The 15,390-nt window shown below is 43.7% G+C and overlaps 1 protein-coding gene across 5 annotated transcripts in view; it reads right to left on the bottom strand.

Moving 5' to 3' along the window:
* LOC138743710 (erythroferrone-like) overlaps positions 1 to 13,913 on the bottom strand; it is a 164,660-nt gene extending 150,747 nt beyond the window's left edge. For 4 of the 5 annotated variants that reach the window (XR_011345028.1, XM_069899339.1, XM_069899336.1 and 1 more), the window contains exon 1: positions 13,106 to 13,913. Coding sequence is in view for 4 of the 5 variants with exons in the window: in XM_069899339.1 (XP_069755440.1) it covers positions 13,106 to 13,270 (165 nt within the window). In the remaining variant the exon portion in view is untranslated. The remainder of the gene's footprint in view (positions 1 to 13,105) is intronic. The other variant, XM_069899337.1, reaches the window with a different exon arrangement.
* Between the last annotated feature and the right edge of the window lie 1,477 nt (positions 13,914 to 15,390).

The following is a 15,390-nucleotide window of genomic DNA, read 5'->3' as shown; positions in this document are numbered from 1 at the left end:
TCTATCCTTCTGGTTTTTTATGCCAGTTTCGAGAATATTTCTGTCCTTGCATAATTAAGTAAAAATATTTTCCTTGCAATTTTAGGCTGATTAAAATGACAGTAAGCTCTTTATTTCAGGTAAGCCCTAGTTTGCTCTCAGAGAAATCAGTTTTGTGGCAGGTGGTCTGCCACATATTCCATCATTGTAAAAGTTAACAGATCCTTCGTGGATGCAGCGTCACTGATGAAAGCTGCTTGTTTGCTGCGAGCTCAGATTTAATATGTTGAGAAAATGACTAAAGGTCTTTGCGAAGGGTTAGACTTGACCGATATACAAAGTAATGAAATGGACATGTACCATGAGCTCGAAATGAAAACCTCATGACATTACTTAAAGCAACAGCTAATGCCAATCTGTAAAATCTAACATTCAGTGAGGGGAAGGGTTGGTCTGGCCCACTTAAATAGGAACACAAAAAAAATCAAGATTTTGAAGGAGATTGGTGAAGTTATTTTGACATTTGTTCACTCTACCAGAAGGTTTAAATGGGGAGAAAATAAAATTAGTAAATAAAACTGCAATGCAGAAAGAATATTAAAGAGAAAATAACTGGGCCATTGAATCAAACTGCGGTGATCTTAAATTTAAATAAATTTTGATGTACAGCACAGTATTAGCCTAGAACCATCCATGTTTTTGAAAGGTGGGAGGAAACCGGAGCATCCATAGGAGACCCATGCAGACACAGAGAGAATGTCCTTAGAGCCAGCGCCAGATTCGACCATGGGTTACCAGAGCTGTAATACCATTGCTCCATCCGCTATGCTGACTGTGTCACCCTAAAAACCTCTAGAGAATGAAGTGGATGTGCTGCAATGTAGAGTTTTAGGGAAAATATGGTAAGAATGACTCAATCAAAGAGATGATCTTTCCATCTCCAAATGTTTCTTTAGCCCAAACATGCAGTTTTCAATACATCCCAAAAAAAGCATCTCCTAATTAAATGCTGATACTGAACAAAAGACCAGACCCACGTGGGCACCAATGTTCCTTCATCTCATCCCATCCACCACTTTCTAGTTTGCTTCTGTACTTGTCTTCTGGTCTTTGATGAGGATCCTTTTTCAGATCTGGTGGCATTACGCCTCACTCACTGATCACAGGCAGCAGGCACTGATTCATCTCTCCATAGAAGCCACTGGACATTATATCCAGTGCCCTTTTAATTTCAACACCTGCCTTACCTATGCCTGTGACCAATGGTGTTGTCTACTTAGAACAGGGATTCCTGGTGTGTTAGATTATCCTAATCTGTTGGTTGCCTTCCAAATCACACAGCCTTGGACTTTGCTCGATGATCAGTCCCTGTGGATTCACATCCATCTGTGGGAGCGTCTTCACTGTGGCAATTCAAAGGGAAGCTTGCCGCAGTAATCTGCAGGCCAACTTGGAGTGAACGATTTCTTCCCAACATTGCCTGAGCCCGCCATACCATGAGATGAACATAAAATCTTGTGGAGCAGCAAGGGCAATGAGAGAAGGAACACATGAGGGTTTGAAAAGTCTTCCTGTAGCCCTGTGGAATGGGGTGAGGACTCAACCAGCATCAGAGGAGAGGAGGGGTGGATGGTTCTGCTTGTGAATCCTCACAATTGGCACACTCATGCCCTCCTTAGGGATTTCACGAAGTTGTGCCCCTGGTCGAATCTGGTAGAATAATGCACTGTATGTCCTGCAGCTGAAGAGACAACAACCAGTGCCTTCCAGATTTAAGAATTCATGGGCAGAGGTTCCAAAGAATAGGAAAAGGTTGTAAATGGGATTCAAGGGTGGTGCTGTGCTCAACAAACTCACTTCTGTTCCTGAGGTCCAACATTTCCAAATCCCCAGAGTGTGTTATTTTCTTTCCCAGCTCCGGGTGGACATTTGGTAGAAATAGACACAACACAGCATTGGCAGAAATTGAGCTGCACAGACCATTACCTTATCCAGCCTGGGAGCATTTGATGGAACATTGTGGAAGTTGTACTCTACATATAAATCCACTGGGATCATTTAATTGACCTTCTTGAGAACACTGTAAAGTATAAAGAAAGCCAAACTACATCTGAATATTTATTAGAGTGTAAAGAAATCTCAACTCCATAACAAAAGTACACTATAGCCGGCTTGCACATATTTGTGGAGAAATGTAAAGAGAATTTCATGCTGTAACTGATACACCCTATACCTGCAAAAGAGCTGTTCTTGGAACAGAGTGGAGGTTGCTTTACTTAGTAACTAACTCCTAATATATTTGGCCTAGAGAGTATTTTCTGGGCCTGTGTACTCTCTGACAACACCATACATCTGAACTCTCAGCCTTTGTTGTGATGACATAGAGGGAGTTTTACTTACTCCAAGCTGTACTTGGACTGACTGTGCCTGATGAAGCTTTACAGAGGGAGCTTGACTGTGTATCTGATACATATTATACTTGGTCTCAGAATAGTAATTGTCTGGCAAACATTTTTTTTTGTATTCTGTGCTGAGAATATTCTACTGAACCATGTAAAGGAGGCTTTACTTGGTTACAACCCCACAGTGCACCTGGTTGGTCCAATTAATCCCATGGTGTAAAGGGGACTTCAGGTCTAATCCATGCTTTAACCAGCATGTGGTATGAATACAGATCAAGATTCAGGAGTCAAGATTCAATTTATTGTCATGTAATGAAACAGTGTCATATTACATGAAATTGCTTTTGCCTGCTGTAAAGCAGACAGATTCACCGTGGCAGAAATTGCCTGAAGCGTCTCTTATAGTCAGAGAAAGAGAAGCAAAAGAGTGTCCTCCCCAAGAGTCACTGAGTGTCCATGGATTCGCCTCCAGGGCTCCTGAAACATCTGCTGCCACACAGAGCCAGTCCAAACCATCAGCAACCCGAGCTCCAGAGGACCCTTCAGCACCTTCCCACCTTCTCACATCCTAGTTCTGTGACCTGGTATCCGTTCAGCCAGCTTCAAGCCAGTCTCCAGCAGTCCGCAGCTTGATTGTGATTCCTTTGCCACAGTCTCCAGCAGCCCACAGCCTCTGTGGGTTCCTCTCCTCGAGTCACTAACAGCCCACCACTTGTATGGGTCCTTCAGCTGCAGAGCCCCTCATTGGTCCACTGTCACGGTCACCATCCCGTGGGTCATTTCCTCTGCTTCTCCCTCTCAGATGGCTGGTGCTCTCCCCTTTCTCTGGTGCCCTGCACCACTGAGGGACTTTCACTCTCAATGAACCCATAAAATTTAATGGAACAGTATAGAGGAAAGTGCTGTCTATCAATAACCTGTACTGAACCTGACCAGCCAGGGAGGTGCTACTAACAGTATTTGATGGTACTTGAGAATGGATCACTAAATCTCTGTGAAGGGAAAGTTTATACAATCACTGTTCAGTATTGGCTGCATTGAGTCAAACCCATAATGGAATGAGGTCACAATGAAGAGCTGTTTAGTCCATGGATTGCTATCGCTTATGTTTGTAAGAGCACATCGATTGGATTTATTACCATCTTCCATCTACTGTTTCAGATATATTCTCTTCATTACCAATCACTGGAGCAAAGGAACCATCCTCTTTCTCCAGAATCCTCCATCAATCCTGCTCATTAATGGGGATTACGTTCTTTAAAAATTGCATGGAACAGGAAAAATCTGAGACATAACTTCGCAATTGCCTGCCAGGACTTACCTCAGCATAACCCACTACTTCATCAGTAAACATGTGAATGGCTTGGATCAACCTTCATTTCCAATTTCAGTTGTCATTTTAAAGTTACTTTCAGCTCTATATCTACAATGAGTTGGAGGAGCAGAGCCTGATAGTTTGAACTGATGGCAGGTAATGTAAATGTCACGTTAGCTATGCCAGGTTGATCCTTGCATCATCTGATGTTCCATCTAAATCCTTTATAATATAGACAGCAACTATGCAAATTTGACATGATCTTTCAGTTTGAACAATATAGACTGAGTATGTGGTTGACATGTGTTACAAAGTTTCCCATCCTTGGGTGGGGGTGGGGGGGAAGGTCTTGTGATGTGTTGTTTCAGAAACTTTCTCCTTCAGGGGCCGGGGTGATGACTCTCTCTCAGTAGAGCACTCATAAAATTGATCATCAGTGGTGCACCGACAGAACTACCTGTCCTCCAGCATGGAGATGGTTAAGGTGATTTCAATTGCTCTTCTTGGCTTTTTGGTAAGCTCAAGAAGTAACCTTGGTCAGCTGCTACACTGCAATTGACAAGTCAGATCAAGTAGTTACCCACTTGCGCCAACTGTCTGTGGATGGGCAGTTGAGTGAAAACTTGGTTCAGTAGCAAGGGCACAAATCAAACAAGGTAATCTTGCCTTGAATTTCATTACCACACTCTCGACTACCACACTAAGTCTTCAAAGAATTACCATTTACCACTCTCCTCCCCCACACTAATATTCCCTGTAACCTGTTCTCCTCACATTCTTGTCATCTGCCCTAAAATCTACCATTCAACAATGCTAAAGACAATTTTTAATGGCCATTTAACTCACAAGTATCCTTAGGACGTGGGAGCATACAGAAGAAATGTGTGGGCGCACACAACCTGAGGTCATGATTGAACCCATGTGACTGGAGCAGTGAGGCTCCCTTGACAGGCTAGGCCAACCTAACCCATGAGTGACTTGAATGGATAATTGGCCATGCTCCTGACTTGAGCCTTGTGGACTGTGGAGAGGTTTATGATGTCAGTAGATAGTCCTCTTGTTGCAGAGGATTAATTTTCATGAGGTGTTAGTATGGAGTGGCTCTTGTGTAATGCTGCTAGTGAATAGTGGCCACAAGCTACTGAGAAGCTCAATGATGTCAATGGTCTGAATGGTCAAAATTTGCTCCCATGTCTTATGATCTAAGCTCAGTGGGCCTTTTCATGATCAAAGGGAGATAATGGATTTGATTTTTCCTCCCAGCTCACATTCTTTAAGACCATTTACTCTTCCATTAGCTCTAACATTATAGGACTGCTGACATTGGGAGCTCAATGTTCAAGGATACACAGTTTATGCAAAGGATAGGCAAGTAAGACGAGGGGGCAGTGTGGCTCTGTTGGTAAGGAACATCATATTAGGAAAAGGTGGCATAGAATCAGAAGATATAGAATCATTGTGGATTGAGTTACAAAATGGTGAGGGTAAAAAGATGCTGTTGGCTGTTATATACAGACCACCAAATGTAGCTGCAATATGGACAAAAATTTGCATGGTAGATAGAAATGGTGTGTTAGAAGGGCAATATTATGGTAGTTATGAGAGATTTTAACATGCAGGGAGAATGGGAAAAAGAGGTTGTGACAGGATTTCCAGAGAGAGATTTTGTAGAAAGCCTACAAGATGGCTTTTTATAGCAGTTTGTTGATAATCTTACCAGGGGATCGGCTGCACTGGATTGGGGGTTGTGTAATGCACCCGAGGTGATTAGAGTAAAGGAACCATTCGGGGGCAGTGATGACAATATGATTGAGATCAATTTGAGATTTAACAAGGAGAAATGAAAATCAGATGTGCCAGTATTTGAGTGGTGCCGGCCAAAGTAGAATGGAAAGGGGCACTAGATGAGATGATGGCAAAGCAGCAGTGAGTGGAGTTTCTGCAAGAAATGGGGAAGGTGAAAGATAAATACAGACTAAAAAAGAGGAAATAATCGACTGGAAAAACATCACAACTGTGGCTGATGAGGGAAGTCAAAGCCAAAGTAAAAGCAAAACAGAGGGTGTACAAGGAAGCAAAAATATTGGGAACAGAAAGGATTGGCAAATGTTTAAAAACTTACAGAAGGTATCTAAACAATTCATCAGGAGGGGAAAAATGAAGTATGAAAATAGACTAGTAAATGACATCAAAGAGGATACAAAAAGCTTCTTCGAGTATATAAAAGATGTGAGAGTAGATAGAGGACCATTAGAAAATGACACTGGAGAAATAATAATGGGAAAAATGGAGATGGCAGAGGAGCTAAGTTAGTATTTTGCATCAGTTTTCGCTGTGGAAGACACTAGCAGTGGGCCAGATGTTGAAGGGTATCAGGGAAGGGAAGTGAAGGCAGTCACCATTTCATGGGAGAAGGTGCTCAGAAAGTTGAATGGTCTAACGGTGGATGAGTTTCCCGGACCAGATGGATTGCACCCTTGGGTCATGAAAGAGGTAGCAGAAGAGATTGTGGAGACATTGGTCATGGTCTTTTATGAATAAATAGATTTTTGCATGGTCCTGGAGGACTGTAAAAATCATAAATGTCACTCCACTATTCAAGAAGGGAGGGAGGCAGCAGAAAGGAAATGATAGGTCAGTTAGCCTGACGTCAGTCATTGGGAAGATGCTGGAGTGGATTGGAAAGAATGAGGTTATGGAGATCCAAAGCCAGCTTGGATTCATTAAGGGAAAATCTAATTTGACAAACTTATTGGAATTCTTTGAAGAGACAAGCAGGGAGATGCAGTGGATGTTCTGCATTTGGATTTTCAGAAAGATGCTGCACATGAGGTTACTTAACAAGATAAGGTCCAACAGGAAACCTAGTGTGGGTAGAGCATTGGCAGATTAGCAGGAAACAGAGTTGGAATACAAGGATCATTTTCTGATTGACTCCCAGTTGCTCGTGGTTTTCCACAGGGGTTGGTGTTGGGGCCACTTCTTTTTATCTTGTATATTAATGATTTGGTTTATGGCATAAATAGGGTTGTGGCTAAGTTTTCAAAATATTACGGAGGTTGGTGGAGGAGCAGGTCGTGTTGAGGAAATGCAGAGGGTGTGGATGGACTTAGACAGATTAGGAAAATGATTTCAAATTTTAGATTTATTGTCACAGTACATACATGACATCACAACCATGAAATTGCTTTTACCTGTGGGCATGGCAAAATTATCACTAATTGGCAGGGCAAAAAATAAATGTACACAGCATAAAAAATGTAAACAAATAAAAAAATTTGTGAATAAACTGACTGTGCAATACAGAGAGAACAAAAAGAAAATCAATAAAGTGCAGAAGTAAGAGTCTTTAAATGATTGAGTTTGATTGAGTTTGTCATTGAGGAGTCTGATAGAGGAGGGGTAGCAGCTGTTCCTGAACCTGGTGGCACCAATACCTCTTTTCCTGATGGCGGCAGGAGCAAGAACAGAGCATGTGCTGGGTGGTGTGGGTTTTTGATGATTGCTGCTGCTCTCCAACGGCAGTGTTCCCTGTTGATGTTCTCAATATTGGGGAGGGTTTTGCCTGTGATGAACTGGGCTGTGACCATTACATTTTGGAGGGATTGGTGCTCAGGGGTATTGATATTCATGTACCAGACCATGATGCAGCTGGTCAGCACACTTTCCACCACACCTCTGTAGAAATTTGCCAGGGTTTCTTGTGTCATACTAAACTACCGCAAAACTCCAGAGGAAGTAAAGGTGCTGACTTGTTTTATTCATGACATCATTAATGTGTAGGTTCCAGGAAAGTGACTCCCAAGAATTTAAATTTGCTCACCCTCTTCATCTCTGTTCCCCCAATGATCACCACTGAATCGTACACCTATGGCTTTCCCTCCCTGAAGTCAACAATCAGTTTCTTAGTTTTGGTGACATTGAATGTGAGGTTGTTGTTGGTGCACCATCCAGCCAAGTTTTCAATCTCCACCCTGTGCAATGACTCATCCCCTTCCTTTGTACAATCCACTAGGGTGGTATCGTTGGCAAATTTGTAGATAGTGAATTAGTAGAGAAGTGATAAATGAAATAAAATGTCAGAAAGTGTATGGTCATGCAATTTGGTAGAAAAATAAACAGAGAGACTATTTTATAAATGGGGAGAAAATTGAAAATACCCAGATGCAAAAGGAACTGGGAGTCTTCGTGTCGGATCACCTGAAAGTAAACTTGCAGGGTGAGTCGGCCGTGAAGAAGGGAAATGTGATGCTGGCGTTCATTTCAAGAGGAATAGAGTAGAAAAGCTGGGATGTGATGTTAAGGGGTTATAAGGCCCTGGTGAGACCTCACTCGGAGTATTGTGAGCAGTTTTGGACTCCTCATTTCAGAAAAGATGTGCTGACATTGGAGAGGGTTCAAAGGAGGCTCACTAGGATAATTCTGGGAATGGAAGGGTTATCATATGAGGAGCATTTGACGGCTCTTGGCTGAATCCGTTGGAATTTAGGAGAATGAAGGGAGATCTCATTGAAACATTTTGGATGTTGAAAGTTGTGGACAGAGTAGATGTAGAAAGTTTGGTTCCCATATTGGGAGAGTCTATGAGAATAGGGCACAACTTCAGATTGAAGGGCATCCACTTAGAACAGAACTGTGGAGGAATTTCTTCAGCCAGAGGGGATGGAATTTATTGCCACAGGTGGCTATGGAGGCCAAGTCATTGGATTTATTTAAGACAGAGACTGATAGGTTCTTGATTAACCAGGGCATCAAAGGTTATAGGGAGAAAGCTGAGTGGGAAAATGGATTAGCTCATGATTAAATGAGCGGTGCAGACTTGATGGGCTGAATGGTCTATTTCTTCTCCCATGTCTTATGGTCTTAGAGGTATCAGTTATTCATTATGGCATTAAAGTAACATATCACATGATTTGCAAAAAATGCTTAATCCCATCATATTCTTCTTGTCAAAAAGCTCTAACTTAGTCAAAAATGTAATAATAAAAATAAACTTTGTAGCCAATGGCTATTTGAAAGTTCATTGTGACAGTGGTATTAAGATTACAATTCTCTTTTAATCAACATCTTATTTTTAAAATGTTTTTTCTGTATTATCATGTGGTCGGTGTGCTGTGCAACGATCAAAATAAATAACCACACAGAAGCTGTGAGTGAGTTGAAGCAACCAACTGACTTTACTGGAATTCTGAGAGCTTATCAGCACTAGTCCCATGGTCCTTTGCCCCCCCACTCCCACTGGACCATTATGATGTCAGCCCAGTGCGAGCCTGAACCTCCGTGACCTGGTTCACTTGTGGATCACTGCAGCCCGCTACAATCTATATATTTACTACGTACCTCTATTTTGGCCTGTATTCTTTTGGAATGTATTTTGACTCTATTTGGCTTTGTCTTGCATTTCCCACAACGACACATAATTCAATCAATTACTTCATCTTTACTTCAGATCAAGAGTTGTAAAGTTGACTTGATGGAGATATTTTGTTCTAATTGTATACTACCCTGAGTTGGAACCATATGGACGTTCCTTCACTAAATATTGCAGCTCATAAAGCAACACCAAAGTTGGAGAACCTCCAGAACACAGGTTGCAATGATTTCAGAGGACAGTACACCACCACCTTCTCAATGGCAATTAAAGTAGGGCAATCAACGCAGGCTCTGCAAAAACATGTGGAACATATAACCTTACAGCATAGTACAGGTCTGTCAGCCCATCTTATTGTTCTGACTTATTGAAAACTTCTCCTCAATAATCTAAACCTTCCCTACCTCACACTCATAACTCTATTTCTTCAAATCACACAGGGGTTTGGGTTAATCGAGTGTAATTGAGTAGCATGGGCTCATGGACTGGAAGGGCCTGTATATCCTTACATCCATGGATGATTGCTTCTCAGACTGGAAGCCTGTGACGAGTGGTGTGTCTCAGGGATCAGACTATTGTTGCTTATTATCCACATCAATGACCTGGATGATAATGTGGTAAATTGGATCAGCACATTTGCAGATGACACTAAGATTAGAGGCGTTGTGGACAGCAAGGAAGGTTTTCAAAGCTTGCAGAGGGATCTGGACCAGCTGGAAAAGGGGCTTAAAAATGGCAGATGGAATTTAATGCACACAAATGTGATGTGATGCATTTTGGAAGGACAAACCAAAAAAGGACAAACACGGTGAATGGTTGAGCACTAAGGAGTGTGGTAGAACAGAGGGATCTGGGAATACAGATAAATAATTCCCTGAAAGTGGTGTCACAGGTGGATAGGAGAGATTTTGGCATATTGTTATGGTAAAGTTGAATAAGACATTGATCATGTCAAATTTGGAGTATCGTGTGCAGTTTTGGACACCTAACTACAGGAAAGATATCAATAAGATGGAAAAAGTGCAGAGATCTACTGGGATGTTGCAGGGAAAGGTTAAAAAGGTTAGGACTTTATTCCCTGGAGCATAGAAGAATGAGGGGAGATTTAGCAGACATATTTAAAATTATGATGGGTATAGGCAGAGTAAATGTAGATTGACTTTTTCCACTGAGGGTACATGAGATACAAACCAGAGGACATGGGTTAAGTGTGAAAGGGGAAAAGTTTAGGGGGAACCTCCTCCCACACAGAGAGTGGTAGGAGTGTGGAACAAGCTCCCAGCTGAAGTGGTGAATGTGGGTGCAATTTTAACATTTAAGAGGAATTTAGAAGCTACATGGGTGGGAAGGATATGGAGGGCTATAGGCTGGGTGCAGGTCAATGGGACCAGATAAATGGTTCAGCACAGATAAGAAGGGCTGAATGGGCCTGATTCTATGGTTCTATAAGAGTCTTTTGTATGTCCCTATTAAACCAGCCTCCACCACCACTCCTGGCAATACATTCCAGGCACCTACTGTTCTGAGTAAAAAAAAAATGTACCTCTGATATCTCCCTTAATCTTTCCTATATGTTCTCTATATGTGTTGAAGAGTAAGAAGTTTCATCGAGAATGTATCTAAATCCTTACGTTACGTCCCAGTGAACCTTTTGGAAATTTAAATCCTTCACAATGACTTGTTACATACGCGCCCCTTTTCTTCAATGTAACCATTCATTTTCTTTTACCCTTTAAGGTATTTGGAAGTGGAGCTGATCCATTTTTATTCCTAAACAGTCCATGAACATCTCTGCGAATTTCCCCTTCTGTGGGTGCATGAGCTTTTCCATTAACAAAGCCACTCAGTTCTCTCCTTCTCTCGTTATGTTTCTCAGGATATTTACACACCTAAAGCAGGTAGTGTTTGGCTCTATATTGCATAGTGTGGATGTGCCTTTAGTAAACTGTGGTGTTGTTTCCTTGCTTGGAAAGCATCGCGTGCAGGGGTAATCGAGTGATATCAGACTGAAGCGTTGTATCATGTTCATCATCACTGAGTTTTCTTGGCACATAACAAAGCTTCGACAACTCCACAGGCAGAGGGTAAAACTCCCTGGGGTTTTTGTGAGCTTGCTAGACAAAACAACACGCTATTTACAAACAAAGATCAATGAATTTAACCCTCAATCCCCCTCACATCTTCACCACCTCTTTTTTGTATTTCACTGATTGGACATGAGCCCAGAACGAACTCGCACTGCTTGTCCTTTACCCAAACCTCAGTGCAGTGGTAATCCAGAACTGAATGCTTTGCTAATTGGAGCCAGAACTCACCGGTGTTGTTGTACGGATAAAAAGGAGGAGGCATCTCATCACCTCATCCACAGGTTTCTCATTCGACTTTGTCTAATCCCCTCAGTAATGATCCTCCCTTCTTTAATTTCAGCAGCTAATTATCATCCAGCTCTGCCACTTCTCAACACCTTTATCCAGACAGCGCCTGGACAGTGTTTCTTTCCCCAACCTCCACTTCATCACCCTTTCAACCTGTAAACCTCAGCACCATTACCCAGATCCAAACCTGCCTTGAGCTATGCCAGGTGGTCTGTCCGGTTATCCCTGGTACTGAGGTCGCTCCTGTTCCAACACTGGAGACAGGAAGAAGATGAGAAATGAGGCAGAGGACAAAGATGGTCAATTGGGGGAGTGGAAGGTGAAGTGAGAGAAACACAAGGTAAATGGAGAAAGGGACAGATGGATATTTAGAAAGAACAGACAGAGCAATAAGAAGAAATAAGTGGAAGTAAAGAGAAGCAGAAAGTTTAAAAGCCTTTCAACTAACAGCCGAGCCCATCTGCACTTTCAGTTTGCCATGTAGAAGCCAACGAGATCCGACTTCCATATTGCAGTAAGGTATGTTACATTGAAGGAATCGTACTGCCATTCCCAAGGAACACATAACATTCTTCTACGTCTGTATGAAACTGAAATGAACCAAAATCTGGAAGAATAGGACCAGAGGAAAACACACATTTCTGCAAAATGGACAGCCTGGGCATCAGTCAGTGGACCGGTAGCCGACACACTCCTCACAGGAGTACTGTACCCCACACACCCCTCACTGGGACACTAACACCACACACTCATCACTGGGACATTGTACCGCACACACCCCTCACTGGGACACTGTACTCCACGCATGCCTCACTGAGACACTGTTCCCCACACATGGCTCACTGGGACATTGTACCTCACACACCCCTCACTGCAACACTATACACCACACATTCTTACTGGGACACTGTACCCCACACACCCATCACTGGGACACTGTACCCCACACACTCCTCACAGGAGTACTGTACATCACACACCCCTCACTGGGACACTATACAGCCACACCCCTCACTGGGACACTGTACCGCACACACCCATCACTGGGACACTGTAAATCACACACCCCTCACTGGGACACTGTACCCCACACACCCCTCACTGGGACACTGTACCAACACATCCCTTACTGGAACACTGTACCCCACACACCCATCATTGGGACACTGTACAGCACACACTCCTCACCGGAGTACTGTACATCACACACCCCTCACTGGGACACTGTACCCGACACACCCCTCATTGGGACACTGACCCGACATACCTCTCACTGGGACAGTGACCCTCACACCCCTCACTGGGTCACTGTCCCCACACACCCCTCACTGGGACACTGTGCACCACACCACTCCTCACTGGGACACAGTGCACCACATACCCATCACTGGGACTGAGCCCCACACACACCCCTCACTGGGACACTGTACCCTACACACCCCTCAATGGGACATTGACCCGACATACCTCTCATTGGTCACTGACCCTCACACCCCTTACTAGGTCACTGTACCCTACACACACCTCACTGGGGCACTGTACCCCACACACCCCTCACTGGGGTACTCTCTTACCTGTGACTCTCCCGCAACTGTGCGTCTGTTTGCATGCATTTTCACTTTCTTGCTCGTGGGCATAGCCATTCCCCTTTGCAAACACTTACCTGCTGATTTTCTGGTTCGTTTAATAACTGGCGCAGGCTTTTTGCAGTTGGCAGAGGATTGTGCCCCATGTTCCTCACTGCACTCCGCTCAGTCTGCACCAGCTTCAACAGAATCAAGTCGAGGCACAGTGTCATCGTCAGGAGGACATCGAGTGAAGCTGCCATCTGTCTTCTGTCTCCTACTGCCAACACCAAGAGAGGAATGAGGAAGCATAAAATAACATGAACATCAGCTCCTTTCTTTTGCGTCGAGTATGGAATGGGTTCACGTCACCTCTACTGACTTGGGGAATGGAGTTCCAGTTCACAGCAGTCTGCTGCAGGGCAAAGCACAAACTTCCTTCCAGTTGAACCCTGCCGTGGAAGGATTCCCTCTACATGCTGTCGTTGCTTCACTTCCACAGCCCTCGATGTCTCCTTGACTGGGAAATGAACAATGCTGTCTTCCAAGGCAAATCAGGTCTCTTGGCGTTACCTGGTTTCCTTCGTGCCGTACCACTCTTTGCAGTCTAGGTCTGTCGAAAACTTTGGAGAGACCCGATGACTTGCTGCCTTAAGGCAGAGCACTGAGGAGACCCTTCAATAGCAAACTCAGTCCCAGCACCCAAGCATTTTCGGCCATGAAATCTGGAAGGAACATTACGTTAAGAATGAACCTCTGTAAGGTGATGCTGAGTTGTTTACTTGCCCTTCCAGCCTCATCCGGCTTCTCCCCCTACCCTAATTTCTTATGCTGCCCTCATATATTCTGCTCTCCATCTCCCTTTAGCTGAATATGTAAAGGTTTCTCACTGCCTCTTGTGTACATATCTGATCTTCTGTCAAGCTGATGCTCAAGTTCCCGCCTCAGCCTTGCCAGACGAGAGCAGCCTGCTTCTCATTCAACACCTCCTCCTGGCTGCACAACTTAACTCTGTCACAGCCGCAGCCCTCAGAATTCTCCTCCATGCCTCTGCTCTCGGAAACACCCGCAGGGATACACTTGATTCCACACAGCTTGACAGGGTCTTTTTCTATTATTTTCACAGTGAACCTGAGTTAAAGGGAGTGATTTGGTCGAACTTGGTGCCCCAGAGCTGGTGTGTTCCTCCCTTTGCTTCTTGAGATACACATTGGAATAATGGCAGTGATTCACTTCCCGATCTGTCCAGAATAGTGTTGGATGGTCAACTTGTGGAGGTTGGAGGTTTTGGGCAAAGTTGTTGCTCCTCCCGTCCGATGGGCACACAGAAGCCCTCAGGATAGGGGGAAGATCGATGTTGATTTCACCTGTTCAAAATTCTACCTTGCAAAGGAGGTCCATGATAACGCAGGGCTGAAGAACAGTTCTGGTGTCCAGGTCTGATCTGGACCCTCACTGGCCTATGTGTAGCAATTGATCATTCTCCCCATGTCCCGACATCCTTCCTCCTGATGCTCCAGAGATGTGCAGATTGATACATTAGTTGGTCACTGTAAATTGGCCCTCGAGAGTTGATGAATGATAGAATGTGCAGTGGGGATGAGGGTGCAGTTGATGGGAATGAGGAGAGAAAAGATTATAGAGAAAATTAAAGGGAAATTAGGTTGTTCTGTTAGCCATCATAAACCCTGATGGACCAAATGGCTTATTATAAGGAAATATGCAAATACCATCTGCTGCATCTCCTCCAACTGCATCAATGTGCTCACCTTATCAATATCTATCTGACCTCAACCATACAATCATCTGTCTAACCTCAACTATCCAATCATCTGTCTGGACTCATCCATCCAATCAGATGTCTGACATAATCCATCCAATCATGTCTGACCTCAACCATCCAATCATCTGTCTGACCTCAACGATGCAATCACCTGTCTAACAACAACCATCAAATCATCTGTCAGACCTCATCCATCCAATCACCTGTTTGGTCTCAACCATCCAATCATCTGTCTGACTTCAATCATCCATTCATCTGTCTGACCTTAACCATCCAATAATCTGTCTGATCTCAACAATCCAACTCAAATGTCTGACATCAACCACCATTTATGACCTTTTCTACAAGCTCTGTGATCTTCCCATCCTCCTCCTTTCAAAACTCCACATAGAATCCTCACTCCCAGTCTCGTCAAGGCAGAGTGGAGATGCTCAAGAATCATGTGTGGAGGTATTTCAGAATTATCTCTTTTGGTGAGATCAACCAAGAGTAGATGTCTCCCATTGTTTGGAGAGCTCTGACATATTGGGTGCTGGTTTCGGCACCTGTGCAGAATACACTGGTCTCATAAGATGATTCAGTCCCAGCTCATGACTGTCC

Source organism: Narcine bancroftii, chromosome 9 (assembly GCF_036971445.1).
Source record: "Narcine bancroftii isolate sNarBan1 chromosome 9, sNarBan1.hap1, whole genome shotgun sequence".
NCBI lineage: Eukaryota > Metazoa > Chordata > Chondrichthyes > Torpediniformes > Narcinidae > Narcine > Narcine bancroftii.
This window is presented reverse-complemented; position numbering and strand designations above follow the sequence as displayed.